The 20,580-nt window shown below is 36.0% G+C and overlaps 4 protein-coding genes across 8 annotated transcripts; 3 read left to right on the forward strand and 1 right to left on the reverse strand.

Annotated features, from left to right (window-relative positions):
* Window positions 1-930: 930 nt before the first annotated feature.
* LOC112517071 (probable clathrin assembly protein At4g32285) lies at window positions 931-3,771 on the forward strand. The gene is made up of 2 exons (XM_025124386.1): window positions 931-1,010; window positions 1,861-3,771. Exon 2 carries the CDS (start codon window positions 1,913-1,915, stop codon window positions 3,629-3,631), a length of 1,719 nt encoding a protein of 572 aa, XP_024980154.1. The 5' UTR covers window positions 931-1,010; window positions 1,861-1,912; the 3' UTR covers window positions 3,632-3,771.
* A 135-nt stretch (window positions 3,772-3,906) lies between these two features.
* Window positions 3,907-8,623, reverse strand: LOC112517129 (long chain base biosynthesis protein 1-like). 4 transcript variants are annotated; one of them, XM_025124463.1, is made up of 13 exons: window positions 8,410-8,623; window positions 7,625-7,758; window positions 7,426-7,520; window positions 7,225-7,316; window positions 6,697-6,790; window positions 6,545-6,617; window positions 6,316-6,448; window positions 5,962-6,136; window positions 5,534-5,674; window positions 5,355-5,450; window positions 4,646-4,787; window positions 4,376-4,503; window positions 3,907-4,200 (listed from the first exon to the last, which is right to left on the reverse strand). In XM_025124463.1, exons 2-13 carry the CDS (start codon window positions 7,746-7,748, stop codon window positions 4,024-4,026), a joined length of 1,470 nt encoding a protein of 489 aa, XP_024980231.1. In that variant the 5' UTR covers window positions 7,749-7,758; window positions 8,410-8,623; the 3' UTR covers window positions 3,907-4,023. The 4 variants fall into 4 exon arrangements, with proteins under 4 accessions (XP_024980231.1, XP_024980232.1, XP_024980233.1 ...); XM_025124464.1 differs by having other exon boundaries at window positions 7,225-7,330; window positions 8,410-8,603; XM_025124465.1 differs by lacking the exons at window positions 7,426-7,520; window positions 7,625-7,758 and having other exon boundaries at window positions 8,410-8,603.
* Window positions 8,624-8,812: 189 nt separating this feature from the next.
* Window positions 8,813-13,824, forward strand: LOC112516922 (actin-related protein 6). Of its 2 annotated transcripts, none has more exons than XM_025124176.1 (8): window positions 8,813-9,521; window positions 10,075-10,291; window positions 10,376-10,439; window positions 10,531-10,615; window positions 11,870-11,920; window positions 12,007-12,069; window positions 12,162-12,309; window positions 13,399-13,824. In XM_025124176.1, the coding sequence occupies exons 1-7, from the start codon at window positions 8,824-8,826 to the stop codon at window positions 12,289-12,291; spliced, it is 1,308 nt and encodes a 435-aa protein (XP_024979944.1). In that variant the 5' UTR covers window positions 8,813-8,823; the 3' UTR covers window positions 12,292-12,309; window positions 13,399-13,824. The 2 variants fall into 2 exon arrangements, with proteins under 2 accessions (XP_024979944.1, XP_024979943.1); XM_025124175.1 differs by having other exon boundaries at window positions 13,402-13,824.
* A 2,775-nt stretch (window positions 13,825-16,599) lies between these two features.
* Window positions 16,600-18,374, forward strand: LOC112517047. The gene is made up of 4 exons (XM_025124351.1): window positions 16,600-17,009; window positions 17,105-17,219; window positions 17,296-17,410; window positions 17,540-18,374. Exons 1-4 carry the CDS (start codon window positions 16,909-16,911, stop codon window positions 18,310-18,312), a joined length of 1,104 nt encoding a protein of 367 aa, XP_024980119.1. The 5' UTR covers window positions 16,600-16,908; the 3' UTR covers window positions 18,313-18,374.
* Window positions 18,375-20,580: the final 2,206 nt, after the last annotated feature.

Here is a 20,580-nt window from a genome sequence, read left to right on the forward strand (position 1 = left end):
TTTAAAATAAGATGTTTATCCGTAGTTAGTTACACGAATTCAAACATATAGTTTTAATAAGTTGTACTTATTAATAATTTACTTGTAATATTAAATTTTAAGTAATATGCATCAATAAACAATATTTCATGTATAAAAAAATAATTTTTAAGAGTTTTTGTCAAATGCTTTATAATATTATAGATAATTTTCTTATAAAGATAATAATTAATTAGTTTGTTAAAACTTGATAATTATTCTAATTATACTTTAAAATGAGATGTTTATCATGTATTTGACTATATTTATCCACAGTTAGTTACACGAATTCAAACATGAAGTTTTAATAAGTTGTACTTATAAATAATTTGCTTGTAATCTTGGATTTTAAGTAATATGCATCAATAAACAGTACTTCATGTATAAAAATGATTTTTAAGAGTTTTTGTCAAATGCTTTATAATATAATGTATATATGTATATATATATAAAATACATCACAAACAAAGAACAATTAATAATTCTTTTACAAAATTTTAATACGTTTTTATTATTCATCAAATTAAAAAAGTTCTTTTAATTACATAACAAATGGTACATTTTCTTAATTATATGAACAAATATGCAACACATTTTTAAAATAAAACTTTAAAAAAAGAAATTAATTTATTTTTTTAAACAAAATCGAAACACTCATATTTTCTGGTTTTTGCATGTTCCCTTTCAAATATTAAAATATCAAGGAAAAAAAAGAAATTAGAAACCACTCAAATTTTAGTAATAGAAAATAACGGTTTGGATTTGAAAAAGTCAAATACGCAGGGGGGTATTAAGAAATTCAAGAATAGTTTAGGGGGTGAACTGCAATAATTTAAGATGGTTAAGAAAAGGAACACTTGTCACCGCCACTTATGCATAAAGTTGCCATACATACGCCATTTTTGGTTTTGTAAAGCGTTCACTTTTCTCCTAGATCGGAGCTTCTTCTTCCTCCATTGTTAATCGAGCATCAAATTCTCTCAGAATAATCGGTATGTTTATCATCCATCTCTCTCTCTCTCAATGCTTCAGTGTTTCTGTATCTGTTTGATCGTTTTAGATCGCAATTTGCGAATCATTGTGGAAGTGATCATACCTGTAGCTCCAATCAAAATGTAGGGTCGTAATCCGGAACCTAAATCACAGTTTCGACGTTGAATTTCTGTGAGACGGCATGTAATTTAGGCTTTCTTAATTGTTTCGTGTGTATGTGTGTGTTTTTTTTGGTTGATACATACGAGTTACGATGCCGTTAATCGATATTCCGTTATCTATGTAAACGTAATCCATGTGTTTCAATATTCTCCATCCCAAAATGAAGAGATGCATATGGACTTTGTGATCAACTGGAATCTGGACTTCAATTTGTTTACAGGACCTTCAATAGAATTTTGGTGACTGTGTTACACTCTAGATGCTATAAATCGAGTCATTTAGTCGTGAGTTATGTCAATCATATAGACCGATGATTCAATTAGGTTTTGGGAGCAAAAGTTAGAATTGGATCAATTTACCTGTATCTGAAAACCTAGCAACATTATACTAATTTATAACCCCAAGGTTATGGAAAATGAAATGCAACGAACACACACTTTTCACCCCAACTCTCACACAGGGAACGCGTATTAGTTTCGTCTTAACTAGCTGTGCGTGATACAGCGTGATTTACATTTTATGGTTTTATCCGATGGTGAAGGAATATTTCGATTTTTGAATGAAGGAGAGATTGGGATATGGAGGTTTTATAATGTTACAATAAGTTGTACCTAAGCAGTATTAGCTCGCATCCTTGAATTATAGAAGGGATATGTATTAATTAACGATACGATGATGTTTGTGCAGATTTGAGGTTTAGAGATCAGAAGGACAAGCAGGTAACAGGTGGTTTGTTTCGATGTCTTCAAGCACTATTAGGAAAGCGATTGGGGTGGTTAAAGACCAAACTAGTATTAGTATAGCCAAAGTGGCAGGCAATGTAGCACCTGATCTTGAGGTGCTCATTGTAAAAGCAACAGGCCATGATATTGAGCCTGCTGAAGATAAGTATATAAGGGAGATCCTTCACCTTATATCTCAATCTAGAGGATATGTGAGTGCATGTGTTTACAATATTTCAAAGCGATTGAGCAAAACCCATGATTGGGTTGTTGCATTAAAGGCCTTAATGCTTGTACACAGATTGTTAGTTGATGGGGATCCGGTGTTTGGTCAAGAGATGATGTGTGCCAGCCGAAAAGGGACCAGGGTTTTGAATATGTCAGATTTCCGTGTTGAGGCTCTTTCCAATTACTGGGATCATTCAGGGTTTGTGAAAAATTACGCCATGTATCTTGACCAGAAGCTTGAATTCATAGCATTCGAACGAAAACTAAGTGCTGTTAATGACAGGTATGGGGACTTTAGAGAGGAACCCGGTTACGGAATTAGTCATAAGTCAAAATCTTATGGTGATTTATACGAATCAATAGTACGAGGGGATAGAAAAGACATAAAAGTGGCAACTCCAGTTAGGGAGATGAAGCCGGATAGGGTTTTGGAAAGATTGAATAAGCTGCTTCGGCTTATTGATCGTGTCTTATGTTGTAGACCTGCCGGAAGTGCAAAAAGTAGCAGAATGGTGCTTGTTGCACTGTACCTTGTTTTGAATGAAAGTTTTCGTATTTATGCTGATATATGTGAGGCACTGGGAGTTTTGCTTGATAGGTTTCCAGAAATGGAGTATGCTAACAGTGTCAAGACTTTCGATGAATACGTTAATGCAGCTAAAACGATCGATGAGCTTGTGGATTTTTACTCATGGTCAAAGGAGTTGGGAGTCGCTAGAGCCGCAGAGTTCCCAGAGGTGCAAAAGATTACTGATAAGGTTTTGGGAACACTAGAGAGATTTCTAAGAGAAAAGAAAAATAAGCTCAAGAAAAACAAGGAAGAAGGTTCATCACCGAATATGAATGGCAACACACCACCATCTGGGGGCCAAGCAATTGGAGACCTATTGAATTTGAAGGATGATACGGTGCCAGCTGATGATCATCGGAATACATTGGCGCTTGTCTTGTTATCTGGACCACCGAGTGCAGAGGGTAAAGGGTCATGGGAGGTTTTTTCGAACGGAGAGAATGAAAAGACGTCTGCATGGCAGACACCGGTGGCCGAGAGTGGAAAAGCCGATTGGGAACTGGCGTTGGTGGAATCCGCTAGTAACCTACCGAAACAGAAGGCTAACATTGCGGGTGGCCTTGATCCTGTAATGCTGAATGGCATATATGAGCAAGGGGGAGTGAGTTATAATCAGGTCGGTGAAGGAAGTACCAGTAGCATGGTGACATATGGATTGGGGAGAAGTGCAACACCTGTGTTAGCATTGCCTGCACCTAACGAAACCGTACAGCCAGTGGACCCACAAGATCCTTTTGCAGCATCGCTCATGGTCCCACCTCCGCCATACGTGCAGCTTGCTGACCTGGAGAAGAAACAGAGTTTTCTTGCACAGGGACAACAAGCATGGCAACAATATGGAAATGGAAGCAATACTACGATGGGAAAGATCAATGCTGGTGTTGCTACTTACAATGGCATGGGACAACAAGCAGGGTACAACTATGCACATTATTGATCAATTTTTCTTCATATTATGTTTTGATGCTCGATTCTACAGAGGAATTTTCTAAAAAAAACTATTTTTCAACTCGTTTTACATCTTTGAGTTGTGTAAAAAGATATTTGATTCCCTAAATAAAATTTAAGCGGCATCATTTTGGCCGGTTTCTAACATAAACATAGCATTATGATTTATTAGAGTTTTTGGTCATTGTTTTTTTAAGATCCCATCAGTTCTATTATGTTTGATTCAATAGGAAAGTTACCTCAATCTGTAGGATAGCAAGACCATAAAAAGAAAATCTATTAGATATATCAAGAATGGTACAATAAACTATCACATAAGTTGAAGCTTTAAAAAGACCATTTAAATCTACTTTTCATCATTTTCTTTCAGAAATTTGGTATTCAGTTTTGACCTGTCAATATTGAGGCTGCAACGCTCTTCAGCGATTCATAAGCTTCTTGCAGATCAGATTCTGTGTGAGCAGCTGAAACAAACAATCTGATCCCAACAGGCAGATTGCATTTGTCAAGAGTCGATCTTTTAGAAGGTGCCACGAAAACCGAATGTTCTTTCAGTACCTGCAATACCTTCAGCTTCTGAGTTAACTAAAACACATCATAATATCATATAACAAGTAATATTTCATGTTGCAACTTCCATCAGCAGCTTCCTTTTATCACATGGGTTGTACAGTACAACTAATCTGCATCCTGGCAAGACTTTTATACTATCAATCAGTAAATTTAGACTTACACGATCAGCAATATCTTGAAGCAACTGAAGATCATTCTTCAAGGATCCTGTGGATTTCTTTAGTATAAGGAACACAATAGGTGACAGTATATCGCTTGCAATTTCAAGGCCCTGTATTCCCAACAATCCTGCAAAATATAAAAACATTAGATAAGAACCAAAGTCATATTGTATTATAAGTTATAGTGAACAATGTAAAACCAGACGGCTCTGAATCATCAAATCTGGTTCGAAGATAGAGTAATAAATCATAGCAATGGAGACACAAACCTGTACATAATGTTTTGACATTATCCCTTAACTTTGTTAAAAGTTGAGGGTTTTCCTCTATGACATCAATGGCGGTAATTGCAGCACTTGCCAAGTATGGTGGCAGAGATGCTGAGAAGACATAACCAGAGCTGCTGAGGCGCTACATCAACATAAAAGACAGTTGATGAGTTTTAGAACCATGAACCCTGAAAAAGTAAGCTGTACTCCCTTTGACCCACAAAAACTAGAATATCTTTCTGGAAAGATTTCAGATCATCATCGTTTACAAATAAATGCCGTTGAATCGTTCATCAGGGTGATTCCGTTATTGGGATTTTAAATATTTGGCATATAAACAAATACTTTCCGTAAATTAATGGATAAGGACTTGTTAGGGTTCTTTGGTGAATGAGCTTTCAATTAGGAACATGACCTTCTATATATTTTCTTTTAACTCAATGACCTTCAACTGACCTGTCCGTGGTGTTAGAAATGAACAGCCCGCCTCTGATGTAAATCAGCCTGCCTCGAAAAAACTTAGAAATATACTGGAGGGTCATTTTTGAAAAACGAGCTTCTGAAGATGATCATTGAGCTAAATAGCCCTTTTATAGAACAGCAAAAATTTGCTATTTATAGTATTGCCAATCTTAGAGTTGAATGCAGTTTATTTGTCTATTAACAGTCAAATGTCTACTTTTAGTAGTTCTGGATCAGATATGCTTACTTGGTGATCGACAACTCTATTACTTCCAGTGCAAAATCCACCTTCTGAGGCCAATGCATGTCCCATAGCAGCAGTTACTATATCTACCTTATCGATCTATAACAGTCACATAAGCATCAAAGCATATAACAAAATATTGAGCATCGAAAAGGACTTGAAGAGAGAGAGATGAAACATACAGGAACGTTGTAGTGTTCAGTTAGACCTCTACCAGATTTGCCAAGAACACCAAAAGAGTTGCTTTCATCTAAAAGAACACGAAACCGGTACTTCTCCTTCAGTCTGATTATCTCATCCAGTGGAGCAATTTGACCAGAATTCTGAACATTTCAGCAAAACTTATGTTAAACATCAAATTAATTCTCTCCCTCAAATAAAAAGAAAAGCAAAAATAAGAAAATAGTTGCATGCTCCTTGGTGCCTAAAATAAATGATCAAACATAAAAGTAAGAAACTATTTTAGGTTTTTAATGTTGGGGTTGCCGGTATTTGCGTATTTAGTTTTCTTATAATCTATCATTTTTACCCTTAGAAGAGGGGGTAAATGTCAATATATGAATTCCAATTCTCAATCAAATGAGAATAAAGCACACTTGATTAGAAATACCTGGTACACAGATTCAACCACGATGTAGCGTCTCAACTTCTTAGCTCGCTTGTTGTCTTGAGTGACTTTTTCTAGGGTACTTCGCAGAGACTCCATGTTGTTGTGCTTAAAGTATACAATCGTACTTCTTGACAGATATAATCCATTCTGTATGCCCCAGTGAACACCTTCATCTCTGAAACAGACAAGTTATTATAAATAAAGCTTTGGCATAGATATTTGTGATTTCCAAACTTTTGACATGAAATGACCTGTTTGACCCAAAAGTCAAAACTTATAACTAGTTTCAGAACAAAAGTAGTGCAATTGAGTAAACAGCAGTATGTCATATAGAGACTATATATTTATACTCACACAATAACAATATCTCCTTTCTTGCAAAATGCTGGAATTGCACTGAACATAGTCGAAAGTCCATACGAATAGAGTATGGAATCAGGAGTTCCCAGAAACCGTGCTATTCTGGCTTCACAGTCGAGGTGAACATCTAAATAGGCAAAAATAAAATCAAAAGAGTGTCAGTAGTGATTATCTAAATGTTCATTACCATTTAGCTATTTGCATCATAAGTAGCTATTTGTACCAATTGTTCCATAAAATCCACGAGGGCCACAAGAACCAACACCATATTTCTCCAGAGCAGAGATGCATGATTCCTGCAATACTGAATTTGCATAAATGAAACCACTATAGTAAAGCGACGAGCAAATAAAGTATGAGGGTGGTTTTTCTCACAAGTAACTTCTCATGTCCCATCAATCCTAGGTAATTCGCTGAAGCAAAATTCACCACGTCTATGCCATTAATTGTTGTATGTGGTCCTGCAGCACTGGATGTAATGCAACTGTTATGACCACATATGCATGATATATGAAAGAATGCAAATCTGAATCTTGCTGGTATAAACAAATTTCAGCATACTGAATGAGCTAGTCATGATTAGGCAATTTCCAAAAGATTTGTAGGGGGAAACACTATAAGAACATTCATACTTTGCCATCAACAAGCTTGGTATCTGAAATCGCGAGACTGGATAAAAGACAACTCCATCTGCTTAAATGAAAAGCAGTATATGGTCTTGAGTCTTGACAACGAAAGTAAAAGTATATAGCCTGTTTTAAAAAGGTGGAAGTAAATATTTTGGACTCTTGCAGCCAATGGAGAATGCCAGTAGAGAAAATCCATATCAGTATGTATGTATGTATGTATGTATGTATGTATGTATGTATGTAAGCATGTTGATCTATGCATATGCATGCATACCTCTCCAATACTGGAGCTTCCTTTTCCATCTCTTCCTTTATAGGTGGGATAAGAGACTCCGGTACCCATTCATCACATAGCTCGTCTATTTCCTACAAACATCAGACTAACACATTTATCAGATTTCTCCAACAAAATATAACTGCAAGTTAGATTAAGAAATCATCAAATGAGACATCAACTTAGAAAATGAACTTGAACCTTATTTGTTAAAGGGCGCTTAGGTGGCTTATAACTCTTTTGAGACAGTAAGAAGAGAATAACTACCAGGAGTAGACCTTCCACAAACAGATGACCTATGGTATAAAGAAAAGAAAAAGTCGATCTATGTATCAAAAGTATATCAGGATTGATTAATAAAGAACTCTGTTAAGATGTTCCATGATTTGAAAAGCCGTACCTCCAATGGGAACTCCAAACAAAACAGCTCGAGCAAAAGGGGCATCATATGCAAATGTCACCCAATCAGACGCATTTTTCATGTAATTCATGAAGGTTGTAGTAATGTTGTTTGACAACTCCATTTCGTATGTACTATAAGCAACCAGAAAGGGCTCAGAATGACAATCACAGAGTATACCTATCGGGATTCTTGATCTAAAAAATGTAAATAAGAGAATCAAAATGACAAGGGAAACCCGTAGAGCACGGAGGATCATGGGATATTGTATGAGCATGAAAATGATCATCATTTAAGACACAGAGTGATCAACTTTTTTAACCATTATAGTTCCTTGTTTGCCATAAACAAAGCATCATCTTGCATAAAAGCAAAATGATCACCAAAATTGCTTTTCCTTAAAGAGCACCAAAAGCTTCATGCTAGATATCTAAATGATAACAAGCATGTTCAACTATAAGGCAATACGGAACAGGTTCAGTTCTTCATAAGGAAAAACAGAACATAAAGGAGAAGCATAAACAAATACAGAATCCTCAAATTCAGTCACACACAACAACAATCACAAACCATATCGTCTAAAAAAGTTCATGAACTTACAACAGATAACAGAACTAATTAGTAATCGAAGTAGAACGACGAACATACAAATTATGCAATTACAGTTGGAATTTTTTTCAAAGTGGATTACTTGATTCAGGTGGAAATTTCTCAGTTGTTTAATTAAGATTGATACTAGTAACCATAATGACACTTCAAACATAGTAGAGAATTTTCTGAATTACCTGATCTGACTAAATGCGTGACGAATCGATCGAAGGATTATAGCAGATCTAGAAGCGCCTGTTTGTTTCTGATGCAGAATACAATACCTTATGTCTCTAAGAATCAATCACCGAATTCAGATTAAGAACCCTAATTTAGCGTGATCATAATTGGAAATGAAAATGAACAGAAAGGGGGAAGACAGAGGAAGAGAAGAAAGGGTCTCTCCAATGGCGTCGAATGTCTACTGGGAATTTTATTTGAATGATGAAGATTTAATTTGAGTGGCAATTATGTAAATATCCATAAAATCGAGGTCAAGGCTTTTGTAGTGAAAACATATGCCGTCTGTTTTCACGTGAAAAACACGTGCGCAGCTTCATAGACGGTGCTGCCGCTCCACAGCTTCACTTTGAAACCGGTGGCGTAAAACAATGGCGTCGAACGTGGTGGTGGTTCTCGACAACGGCGGCGGCCTGATCAAGGCAGGTATCGGCGGCGAACGTGATCCGACGGCCGTGGTTCCAAACTGCACTGCTCGTCCGCTTTCTTCCAAGAAATTTCTACTAGCGGACCAACTTCTGTCTCCAACGGAAGACCTAACCTCCGCCGTACTCCGCCGTCCCTTCGACCGCGGTTACCTCATCAACCAAGAGCTTCAATCTACCATCTGGTCGCACATCTTCTCTTCTCTCCTCCATATTACGCCTTCCTCCTCCTCACTCCTCCTCACCGAACCCTTATTCAACCTCCCTTCAATCCAACGCGCCACCGACGAAATAGTGTTCGAGGAGTTCAATTTTAAATCATTGTTCGTCTCGGATTCACCGTCTCTGGTTCATTTGTATGAGGCTAGTAGACGCCCTTACGACGTTGTGTCGAAGGCGCAATGTAGCCTTGTGGTGGACGTAGGGTTTAGTTTCACTCACGCGGCGCCGGTTTTTCAGAATTTCACGGTGAATTATGGCGTTAAGAGGATGGATTTGGGCGGGAAGGCGTTGACGAATTACTTGAAGGAATTGGTAAGTTATCGGTCTATCAATGTGATGGATGAAACTTTCTTGATGGATGATGTCAAGGAGAAATTATGCTTTGTTTCAACCGACGTTGCTCGAGATTTGCAGATCGCTAGGTAAGAAGTTCATTCTTTGTGAGTTTCTGCAACAATGTAATCAGCGTTTATTCACTTTGATTCATTGTTGGTTGATTTGGGATAATTTGGTAGATCATTTGTGACACAAGATGCAGCTGGGTTGTTTTTCTATGCAATAACATTGTTCTTGACATTCTACATTTTTATAGTACTTCCCAAATAAAGATAAACTATCTCACTTTTGAGGTCAAAGTGATTAATTTTCAAGTCCAAAATTAATGGGAGTTCTTCCATTTTTCTGTACTTTTTGATAACTTGATTTCATTTTATATAACGTTTTCTATGATTAGAGAACATTTGGTGTAATTTCTGTTTAGCATAACCCATATCAGTTTGACTTTCAAAGCAATAAATTTGACTTCAAAAGTCAGATTGCAAGTTCTTGAATATCTGGTTGTAAAAGCAATTTACCTATTACTATGTATTATTGAAATGATTTTACATTAAGGTATATGAACCAAGTACTGAATCTCTCTTATTGATACTATGCTATATCTTCATCCTGCTATCTTCATTTTGTTCTCATTTACAGGAGACGTGGAAATGATAATTACTTTAGGTGCACATATGTACTTCCTGATGGTATCACACATACAAAAGGATTTGTAAAAGACCCTGTTGAAGCCCAAAGATGGCTTACGTTATCTGAGGATGGTGAGCTCCCGCACTTGGCAGGAACTGATGAAGCAGATCAAACGGAAGTTAAAAGCAAACCATCAGAAAGGAATAAAGTTGATCTTACGAAAAATGTATTATATTTTCTACACTTTGTCTATAGATCAGTTTTATATTGATTATACCACTTAATAGCACTTTTACGTATCGAAAAACAGGAATTCAGCTTGAGCAATGAGCGCTTTCTTGTCCCCGAGATGATCTTCCGTCCTGCTGATTTGGGTGTGTTGCTTTGATATGTTCTATTGGACAGGGAAGAGATTCTTCAGGTTGTTAGAGTTAAAAATTATCATGCGATTGTGAATGAATGCAGGAATGAACCAAGCTGGACTGGCAGAATGTATTGTCCGTGCTGTTAATTCTTGCCATCCTCATCTTCATCCTGTGCTGTATGAAAGGTAGTTGCATGTTACAGTATTAATTGATCAAGGAGAGTAGCATTCTACCCTTTTATGTGGTAATCGCTATTCATTAGGTCATTTAATATATTCATTTTCTGGATCTCACTTATCTAAGAAAATGAAAGATGTCATGAGGGTCCCCTACATTTTGCCTTCTACCCGTTTTTAAGGGTGTTTTTGGTAAACAAACAGGAATGGAGTGGATTGGATGGGTGAGAGCGAGGTAGGCGGGTGATGGGTACTATTGCATGTTATAGTATTAATTGATCAAAGAGAATAGCACTCTATTCTTTTATGTAGTAATTGCTATTCATTAGGTCATTTAATAAATCCATTTTCTGGGTCCCACTCATCTAAGAGAATGAAAGATGCCTTGAGGGTCACCCAAATTTTGTCTTCTACTTGTTTTTTATGGCTGCGTTTGGTACTCAAATGGGAGTGGACTGGGCGGGCTAGAGTGAGGTAGGCAGGTGAAAGGTAGTGTTGCATGTTATAGTATTGATTGATCAAAGAGAGTAGCATTCTATCCTTTTATATGGTAATTGCTATCCATTAGGTCATTTAATATATTCGTTTTCTGGGTCGAGAATGAAAGATGTCATGAGGGTCCCCCCAAGTTCTGTCTTCTATTTTTTTAAGGGCGCGTTTGGTATGCAAAGGGAAGTGGACTGGACTGGACAGGCAGTGAGGTAGGCGGGTGAAAGGTAGTGTTGCATGTTATAGTATTGATTGATCAAAGAGTAGCATTCTATTGTTTTATGTGGTAATTGCTGTCCATTAGGTTATTTAAAATATTCCTTTTCTGGGTCTCACCTATCTAAGAGAATGAAAGATGTCATGAGGGTTCCCCAAATTTTGTCCTCTACTTGTTTCATAAGGGGCGGTTGGTATACAAACGGAAGTGGTCTGGATAGGCAAGAGTGAGGTAGGCTGATGAAAGAAATGTGGAAGGTTTTAGGGTTTTAATTTGACATGGGTAGTTTCATAATTTACCAATCTTGTGTCATCTCCCAAATTTTTGTTCCACCTGTTTTAGTGGGACAAAAAATGTGTTTTTATCCAAGAATCATTCAAAATCAGAAAAGAAAGAAGGATCATATTCTATCTAGTATTAGGCCCTGAAACATACTTTATGCCCGCCCTGTCTAGCATACCAAACGTACCCGGAGGAGGAAAAAAGAAATTGAAAGCTTCCATGTGTTGTCTCTTTGCATGTCTGAAATCTGGTCTTGTGTGGAACTTGTTGTGCAGTATCATTCTAACCGGCGGTAGCACATCATTTCCAGGTTTTGCCAAAAGACTGTAAGTTTCACCTCGCCTGCCTCATGTTTGAATCCGTTCCTCAAGTTCATTGGACCTAAAGTTTTATTCGGTTTTTTTGGCTGCAGAGAAAATGAGCTACGCCCTCTTGTTCCAGATGTGTACCAAGTGAAAATAACAACCCAAGAAGAGTAATAATACCGTTTTTCTGCAAAATGTCGCTGCTTTTCAGTGGTTACCCACCAAAGAAAACTTATTTCAAAAACTTGTTTTGTGTTTGCAGCCCCATATTGGGTGTCTGGCGAGGGGGATCCTTGTTGGCGTCTAGTCCGGATTTCGATGCCATGTGTGTCACCAAGACTGAGTATGAAGAGCTTGGGTCTTCTCGTTGTCGCAGGCGATTCTTTCATTAATTAGTTCATATTTGGAAGGTACTTTTGACTGATCTTTCTTAAGCCTTGTTTTTATGAACATTTTCAATTCAGATTTCATTTCTATAGTATGAGAGGAAATTAAGATGGATGAAACAGAAAGTTGGAAGTTGGATCCAATGAAATAAAAAATGTGCCACGAACTTTAGACGGGAACGGGAACGGGAACGGGAACGGGAACGGGAACGGGAACGGGAACGGGAACGGGAACGGGAACGGGAACGGAAACTACACAAGATTAAATTTCGGCAATATTTATGGAAATAAACATAAATAACAGAATGAAATAGAAACAAAAACATGAATTTTTTTTTAACATTTTTGATATGTTGTGGTTCAAGAATACTTTTGTCCAGAACTTGACGACCCGTATGGATGAATAAACAAGCAACCTTAGTTGAGTGATGATGTTTGAATGGGAGTATGTTGTAAAGAACCATCCTGTAGCTCCTTAAGTTTCAAACAAACAGCCACTTAGTTGATGCAAGAAACAGAGGTGGGTCCCACACAAACCTAGAGTAAGGGGCCGTTTATCAAATTTTTTATTATGGATAAATTTATCTGTCCAGATAAATTTGTCTGTCTGGATAAGTGGGTGATGTTGTTTACTTTTTTTATTTGAACCAACAGTCTGAATTACATAAAAGACCGATTTACCCTCCAATATTAATTATTTGAACATCAAAACAAAAAAATCATAAAGAGGCCGAAGATGGGGTGTCTCATATGGGAAGGATGCGGTGCTTTAAATAAGGGGTAGGGGTGWCATTTTTGTGGCTGAATGGGGACAACACACCATTTCTATCTATGCGATTAAGTCATGTTCTGTGCAAATAAGCCGTAAGTAAACAACCCAAATGAGCTATGCGAATAAGCCTAATTAAGCCGCAAGTAAACAACCCCTAAGAAAACTATATGAACAAAATAAAAAGACTTGGTTCCCCTTTATAAACTGGTGTTTATTTTTCATTTTAGGATTAAGTGCCCATCATGTTGATTGAAATGCCATAGACTGTGATCTTGAATTATATGAATCATTTTCAAGATTTCAAGAACTTGATTCTGTTCCATTTCTTGTGCTGAAACCAGCAGGAAAAGATTGAAAACCCCCATAGATGAACCAAGTACGCAGAGGAAAATATTGCCGAAATTTAAGCAGTTCACTTTTCTCTCGAGACTTTTGTCCAAAACTCGACTCTTGACAACATTTCAAAGACGGAAACGCAGGAAGGAGAGGAAATCGGGTGGTGGGTGTTGTATGCAACAAAATGGAAGATGACATCAAATTGCAACAAAATTAGGTTCTTTGCCAGCGTATTGTGTGCTTGAACCGTAACAAATAAACTCACACATCATCTTCACTTTTGGTGAGGTTTGAACCTCTAAACCTCCTAGGAGACTAAATGCTACGATACCGCTAGACCAAAGGCCATTTGGTGTGTAAACTAGATTTTGATTGTAACATGGTATCAAACGTTTCGGTACTTGTATATCGTCTCTATTTTTCTATGATTTCATTGATGTCTTAGCCTAGATTAGAAATCATATCATTGATTTTTAATCAAACCTAACTGGAAATCTATCACAACTCTGTTTGTATTTTGCTACTTGTTCGTCCACTTGGCAAATGGTTTCTAACACCCCTTTTATTTTGTAAACTGATTTGCAACCTATAACAAGGGTTGGTAGAAGCTTCTAATGGGTGATCATCTTGAGATAAGAGAGTATCATAACAATGATAAACACGAAAATCAGAGGGAGTGTTCACACCTGTTTTCAGGTTACATCTGTATGAAGTCTGCTAGCTAATGTTGCCATTCATAGATGGATGTCAAAAACACATTTCACAATGGTGATCTCTCTTAAGGCATTTCTCACCAAAAGGGTTTTGCATGCAGGCTGTTGCAAGGCACTTTGAGGTCTCAAACAAGCATCTCGTGCATAGCTTGAAAAATTCAGCACTATAGTTCTTTCACTGGCTTTTGTTATAGTTGTTATCACTCCATACTCTTTACGCACACCATTGAAACAAGTACCATTGAACTTCTCATATATCTACGCTCGTTATTCGGCACTATAGCTCATTCTTGACCTGTTTCGTGATCTTTCTTCCAACTTCAGTCTCTCTCATTCTTTCCCGTCTTGAGTTTAGGGGTTTCTTTTTGGGGGATTTAGAATTTTTGGCCTCTTATGTATTTTGCCATACTTCAAGGACCAGTTATGTCTTTATGTATATCTTAATATATATTCTATTTTCTTTTTCTTCTTTCTTTGTACTTGAGATGATTTCATAATAAAACATTGTTTCCAAGCTTTCTTCTTTCATTCCCATTATATATCAATTTGACTCGTTTCTAATGTGCTATTTGACAACTCCATAAATCATTTGGTATTAGAATAATGAACATGTTTTATGTAATTTAATGTCAAATCAAATATGGTTATTAAAAAAAAAATTCTAAATCAACAGTTTGAATGATGTAAAACTGTCATTTTACCTCTAGTTTTGTTCAAATTATTATAGTAACATTGTTTTTTCTAGAATTACACTAAGAATTTTATAGTACTTCTCGTTCAGTGGTCCTCATTCGTTTTTATAACAATCCAAAAAGAATAATAATGTTGTAATAATCCTTCTTTTTCAAATATATATATATATATATATATATATATAGGTTCAAACGAGAACACCTTCATTCTACGAGAACGCAAGAACATCTTTATCACATGGGATAATACATATATATACATATACATATACATATATATATATATATACATATATATATATAGGGGTTGGTTCAAATGTTAACCAAGATTATTGTGTTAACTTTATTAACCAATTTTGGCCACTGATTTTTACAATAAATGGTTGTGATTAATCATGATAAAAAATTAAATTTTTAAATTTACAATTTCAAAAAACATACGTGAACAAAGGGGAAAAGGGTATTTAGGTAATTTTCTTTTTTATGTAACTCCCATATCATTAATTAGGAGTTACAAAATCAAAAAATCTCATTATTTTTATTAATTTAATTTGTTAATGTAAGAACTATATGAACACACACACACACACACTTTTATATATATATATATATACATATATATATATACATACATATATATATACATATATATATATAYATGAACCATTGTGTCAAATACGAACAAAAATTGACATATATATGAACTTGGACTGTATAGTATTTATGAACACAAATGAATATAATAAGAATAGTTGCTACACGAAAGTAAATAAATAAAAAAACATGTATGAATACAATATGAACAGTTTGTGAACAATTGTTTCTTCATTATGAATACATTCAGGCAAGCCAATAATGAGATATACAGCTAATGTACATATGAACACAATATGAACAGTTTGTGAACAATAGTTCTTTCATTATGAACACATTCAGAAGCAAGCCAATGTTGAGATATGCAGCTAGTGTACATATGAACACAATATGAACACTTGTGAACAATTCTTTAACTATTACATATGAATTCGAATTCCGATTGTAGTCGTAGACGATTTTAACCTTTTTCATTCTCATTGTTGTCGATCTGTTTTCCAATAGGTTTATCCATATTACTCGGACGATATCGAAATCTTTACAATCGAAAATTCTTTAACAATTACAAAATCAATATCATTATGGATAGAATAAATCGAAATTACAAAACATGAACACGTATAAAAAATACCAATAATACATAATCATCAATTATTGAGATTTTTATATTTGTAACTCCCAATTAATAATTTGGTAGTTATATAAATGACAAATTACTTAATTACCCTTGTCATTAATATATAAGTTATATATGTGAACTTAAAGAAAATATGGAATATAATTAGTTGAGTTTGGTTAACAAAGTTAACACAAAAATCTTGGTTAGTATTTGAACCAACCCCGATATATATATATATATATATATATATATATATATATATATATATCTCTAAAACACAAATTGAAAAGTAGGCAAGAAAAATTGAAAAATTGAAAAATTATTAGAGAATGAGTGCAGGAATAATGATTGTACCATAATCAGCCGAGGAACCACTTCCATTTGTTACATCTTATGAAAAACTAATTCAAGAAAGCAAAGTGTTTGATTAGAAAAGAAAAAGGAAAACCCTTTGAAAAAAAAAGATTCCTTCTTCCATTAATTAGCATTTGTTAAATTGACAAACCAGATGAAAAAGGGGTCTTTGATCTTGCCCTCCATATACCTGACCATTCTCACCCCCCTTCTTCCCCCACTTCATTAAACCCATCTCATCTCATTTTCATTTTCTCTCTCTCTGTTTCTCCAGGTGGGGTTTTCATCACATTTCTGATTTCTTTAGTTCCTCAATTCAATTATTGGTGACCCATTAGTTGTTCAAAAAGGGGGAAGCATCTTTCCTTCTCTCTCTCTTTAAGTTTTGAAGGCAATTGTTGAGTTTTTGTTTTGTATATACTCAATTTGGAGTGATACCCAGTTCGATTTCAACACCCATGTAGCGATTTTCTTTGTTTTTTCACTTGAAAATAACTCGATTTCCCCCCAATTGTTTCTTGTGTTCTTGATTGTTTGTTCGAGATGCCAAGGCCTGGGCCAAGACCATTTGAATGTGTGAAGAGATCTTGGCACAGTGATAGGCATCAACCAATTAGAGGTTCCATCATACAACAGATTTTTAGGTAAACTTTGTTCGGAAATAAGAAAACTCTTAAGTTTTGATTTCTTTAGGTGTTTATTGGGTTTTTGAAATAATGCACACCATGTGTTTGATCAGGGTCGTACAAGAAAACCATGCCCTTGGTACTAAAAAGAACAGAGAATGGCAAGAGAAGCTTCCCCTGGTTGTGTTCAAATCCGAAGAAATCATGTACTCCAAAGCCAATTCTGAGGTACCCATCTTCATTTTTGTAGTAAAAACATGTTTTTTTTTTAATTCAGTTTTCTAAATCCTGTTATTGCAATTAGGCCGAGTACGTAGACCCAGAAACATTGTGGGATCGTTTGAATGATGCCATTGATACCATAATCAGGAAAGATGAGAGCATGGAAACTGGTGAACTCTTACCCCCTTGTGTTGAAGGTAACACCATTTTCACATTCTTGAAAACTTTTAAACCAATCTTTGTTTTGTTGTATATAATCTTTTCTATTCTATTTTGGAAGTCGAATTTGTGTTTATAGTTGGTATTTGTATTTCTGTGGTGTTCAGCTGCCCTTAATTTGGGCTGTGTCCCTGTAAGATCATCAAGAAGCCAAAGAAACAGTAATACCAGAAGCTATCTAACCCCAAGAAACCAAGATTCTGGTCCCACACCAGCTAGAACCATGCCCACTGCTACAAATGCTCGAAATCTTAACGTCCCAAATGTTCAGAGACCCGATGGCATGGATTGGACACATACATTTTCAGAATCTAATAAGGATTTAAGACCGAATTTTAAGGTTACCCCTTCTGGTTCCTCCTTTTATCCCCCCTCATTTGAAAATTTGCCAAGAAAAATGGTGTCTTTTGAGAATAGAGCTTCTTCGAGTTATCCGTTATACCATGGTTTCCATTTTCAACCACGAGTACCCCAGATGGGATTTTGCAGTACTCACCACAACTCCAACAATATAATTGTTGGCACCCCGGTTTTCCAGCCTTCTTTTCAAAAAGGTTGTTCTGAAAGATTGTTCACGTTTGATAGAGATGACAACGGTTCAAAGAAAGAAACTCGACCCGAATTGGCAGAATGTGACTTGTCTCTCAGGTTGGGTCTTGTTTCAAGTAATGGAAAAGAGTCGACTTGTGTCGATGATGTTGACTCGGGTTCAGGAAGTAAAGAATTCTCTTTCTTTCCTTTGAATTCAGAGGCTGAAGAAGTTCAGGATTTGGTGACGGGTGTTAGGAAGCGAAAGACAGTAGGGGAACCGCAGCAGTTTTTGCAATTAGATCCTGATTTCAACCAGATAAAAGAACGAATGAAAAGGCGAGGTTTGTAGATATCGAATTAGTTTTGTTTCCTTATGCAATTCTTTGAAATGAAAAAGAGAAAGAAATCTTCAACCATTCATTGTTGTTTATAAGTTTCAAGATTCAAATTCCGCATTTTTCGGAGATTTGCATTTGTTTTATGCAAATCTCAACTGGTTTTCTTGGTTTAGATTAGCAGAGATTCATAATAGAGAGTTTCATACGGTTATGATCTAAATTTGGTGTCTTTTTCTTTTGGTGGGGTGGGTGATGTTGGTGTTATGGGTGGTGAGGATTGTCATTCATTTCATGCTGTCCATTTCTTAGCACATATCGCATTCGGGTCCGTCTCATGCATCTTCTCGCTGTATCTAATGCATAAAAATCCAAACCCGTTTGGTTGAATGTGACAAAACACGAGGCTGGAATATGCGCTACGTTCTTGACTTGAAATGATGCATCATATCTTTAACTCCACTAGGCTTTTTATGTGTACTGTTGGTGGGATATACCGAGAGTGTTTGATTTGGTTTGGTTTTACTGTATGGGATTATGACAATTGGGGTTGGAATTCATGTCGTGGTTTTCATCAAAACATATGATTTGTTATATTTTTGAGTAAAACTAAACCAAACGATATTATTATATCTCATCTGGAGATGGGGTCTGAGGGTGGTATGTATAAAGAATTGTAGATCTGACATCTGTCTTCAAAAAGTAGAGCGATTGTTTCTATAAAGATATATTTACCATCAGTGGATGTAAATACACATTATGGGTAGCCAACTAGCCATTGATGATGTTATCAGAAGTGAGGTTGGGTGGGCTAGTGGTGTGGGGTTGGACCTATGGGTTCACATCGAATTAGATCTATCAGGGTCTGGCCCTGGTCTTTTATGGGACGGATTGGTCCCTCTGGGCGCTGGTTTTAATGGAGAAAGGCCAAGTTTAACATGGGGGTGGCCTGGTCCGGCCCTGACCCTCGTGGCGAGGAAGAGTTAGAACATTTCAGGTAGGTAGGTCGGTCGGATTGTCTGGACCGGGTTAGGCGTTATTTCTTTCTGAGTAAACTACGTTTTTTCGTCTGTATGGTTTGTCAAGAATTGCTACTTTCGTTCCTATGTTTCCAAAATTATGTTGATCGTCCCTATAGTTCGCAAATTGTTGTTTATTTTCTTCCTCTGTTAAAAAATTTCTTAGTCGGGACATTTTTGGTATTTTAACTCTTCTTAAAAAATATTCTTTATTTTTAATTAAATAATCTATTATATCATTTTATATTATATATGTTATATAAAAGCAAAAGAGAGAACTTTCATATGTTGAGTAATTAAAAAACTGAATAATTTTTTTGAACGAATAAATCTTTGGACCTTATTAAATCTATTAAATAGATCTTTATAACCTACAAAACTGGTTAATATGATAAAACAATAAGAAAAAACCTAACAAACTTTTATATTTCAAGTGATTAAATCCGTGAATATTGTTTTGAAGAAAAAATCCTAACATGTATAAAATGCAAGATATCGTTTGTTGGTCCCTTGAGGGTCTACAAGAATAGTAAAACAGTTTGTAGAATGGGGGGATGAATACAAACACAATATTTTCAAATTTAAAATATATATTGATATAGAAGATCAAACAGATTTTACAATATTGTTTACGGAAAGATAATGTAATAAAAACCTATCTAAACAATCTTTGGTTACACACGAGTTCTTAGCAAACAAGAAAAGAAATGTTGTAAAGAAAAGATCATTTGCTTAAGCTAGAAAATGCTTGAGGTAAGAATTATGTTTAGAAAGTGGGTTGCGCGCACTCTGCATGGAGAAGAAACCTAAGGTTGGTGGACAATAGTCGACTAGTCGGATCCGTACTATACCAACGTTTATAAGGGTATGAGTTTGTCCTTTGTGTGCATAAGGACAAGACAACAACAATCGTGCTAAGCAAACTTCCTTTGATCGCTGAATGTTGGAATGACCTGAAGGTCTCTTCATCATTCGCTGAGGCTTGAGCAGTCTTCACACATATGTAGACGAGCTTGTAATCACTGAGTACCGCTTCAGATCACGTACTCGCCAGTCTTTAATCTTCAGTTTCAGTCTTCGACATTAGCTGAAAGTTCTTTGGTGTGAGTGTTGTCTTCTTGAAGTATCGCTGTCTCTGATTGATTTACAATACAAGTTCTTCAGCGATCACTGAACAGACTCAGTGAAGATCGCTGTAACTGAAAAGACAGAAACATGAATACAACGTATAAGTGAAAAGAGATTATTATCAAATCACTGAAA

Source organism: Cynara cardunculus, assembly GCF_001531365.2.
Source record: "Cynara cardunculus var. scolymus isolate 2C chromosome LG 8, CcrdV1, whole genome shotgun sequence".
In the NCBI taxonomy this organism is placed as follows: Eukaryota; Viridiplantae; Streptophyta; class Magnoliopsida; order Asterales; family Asteraceae; genus Cynara; species Cynara cardunculus.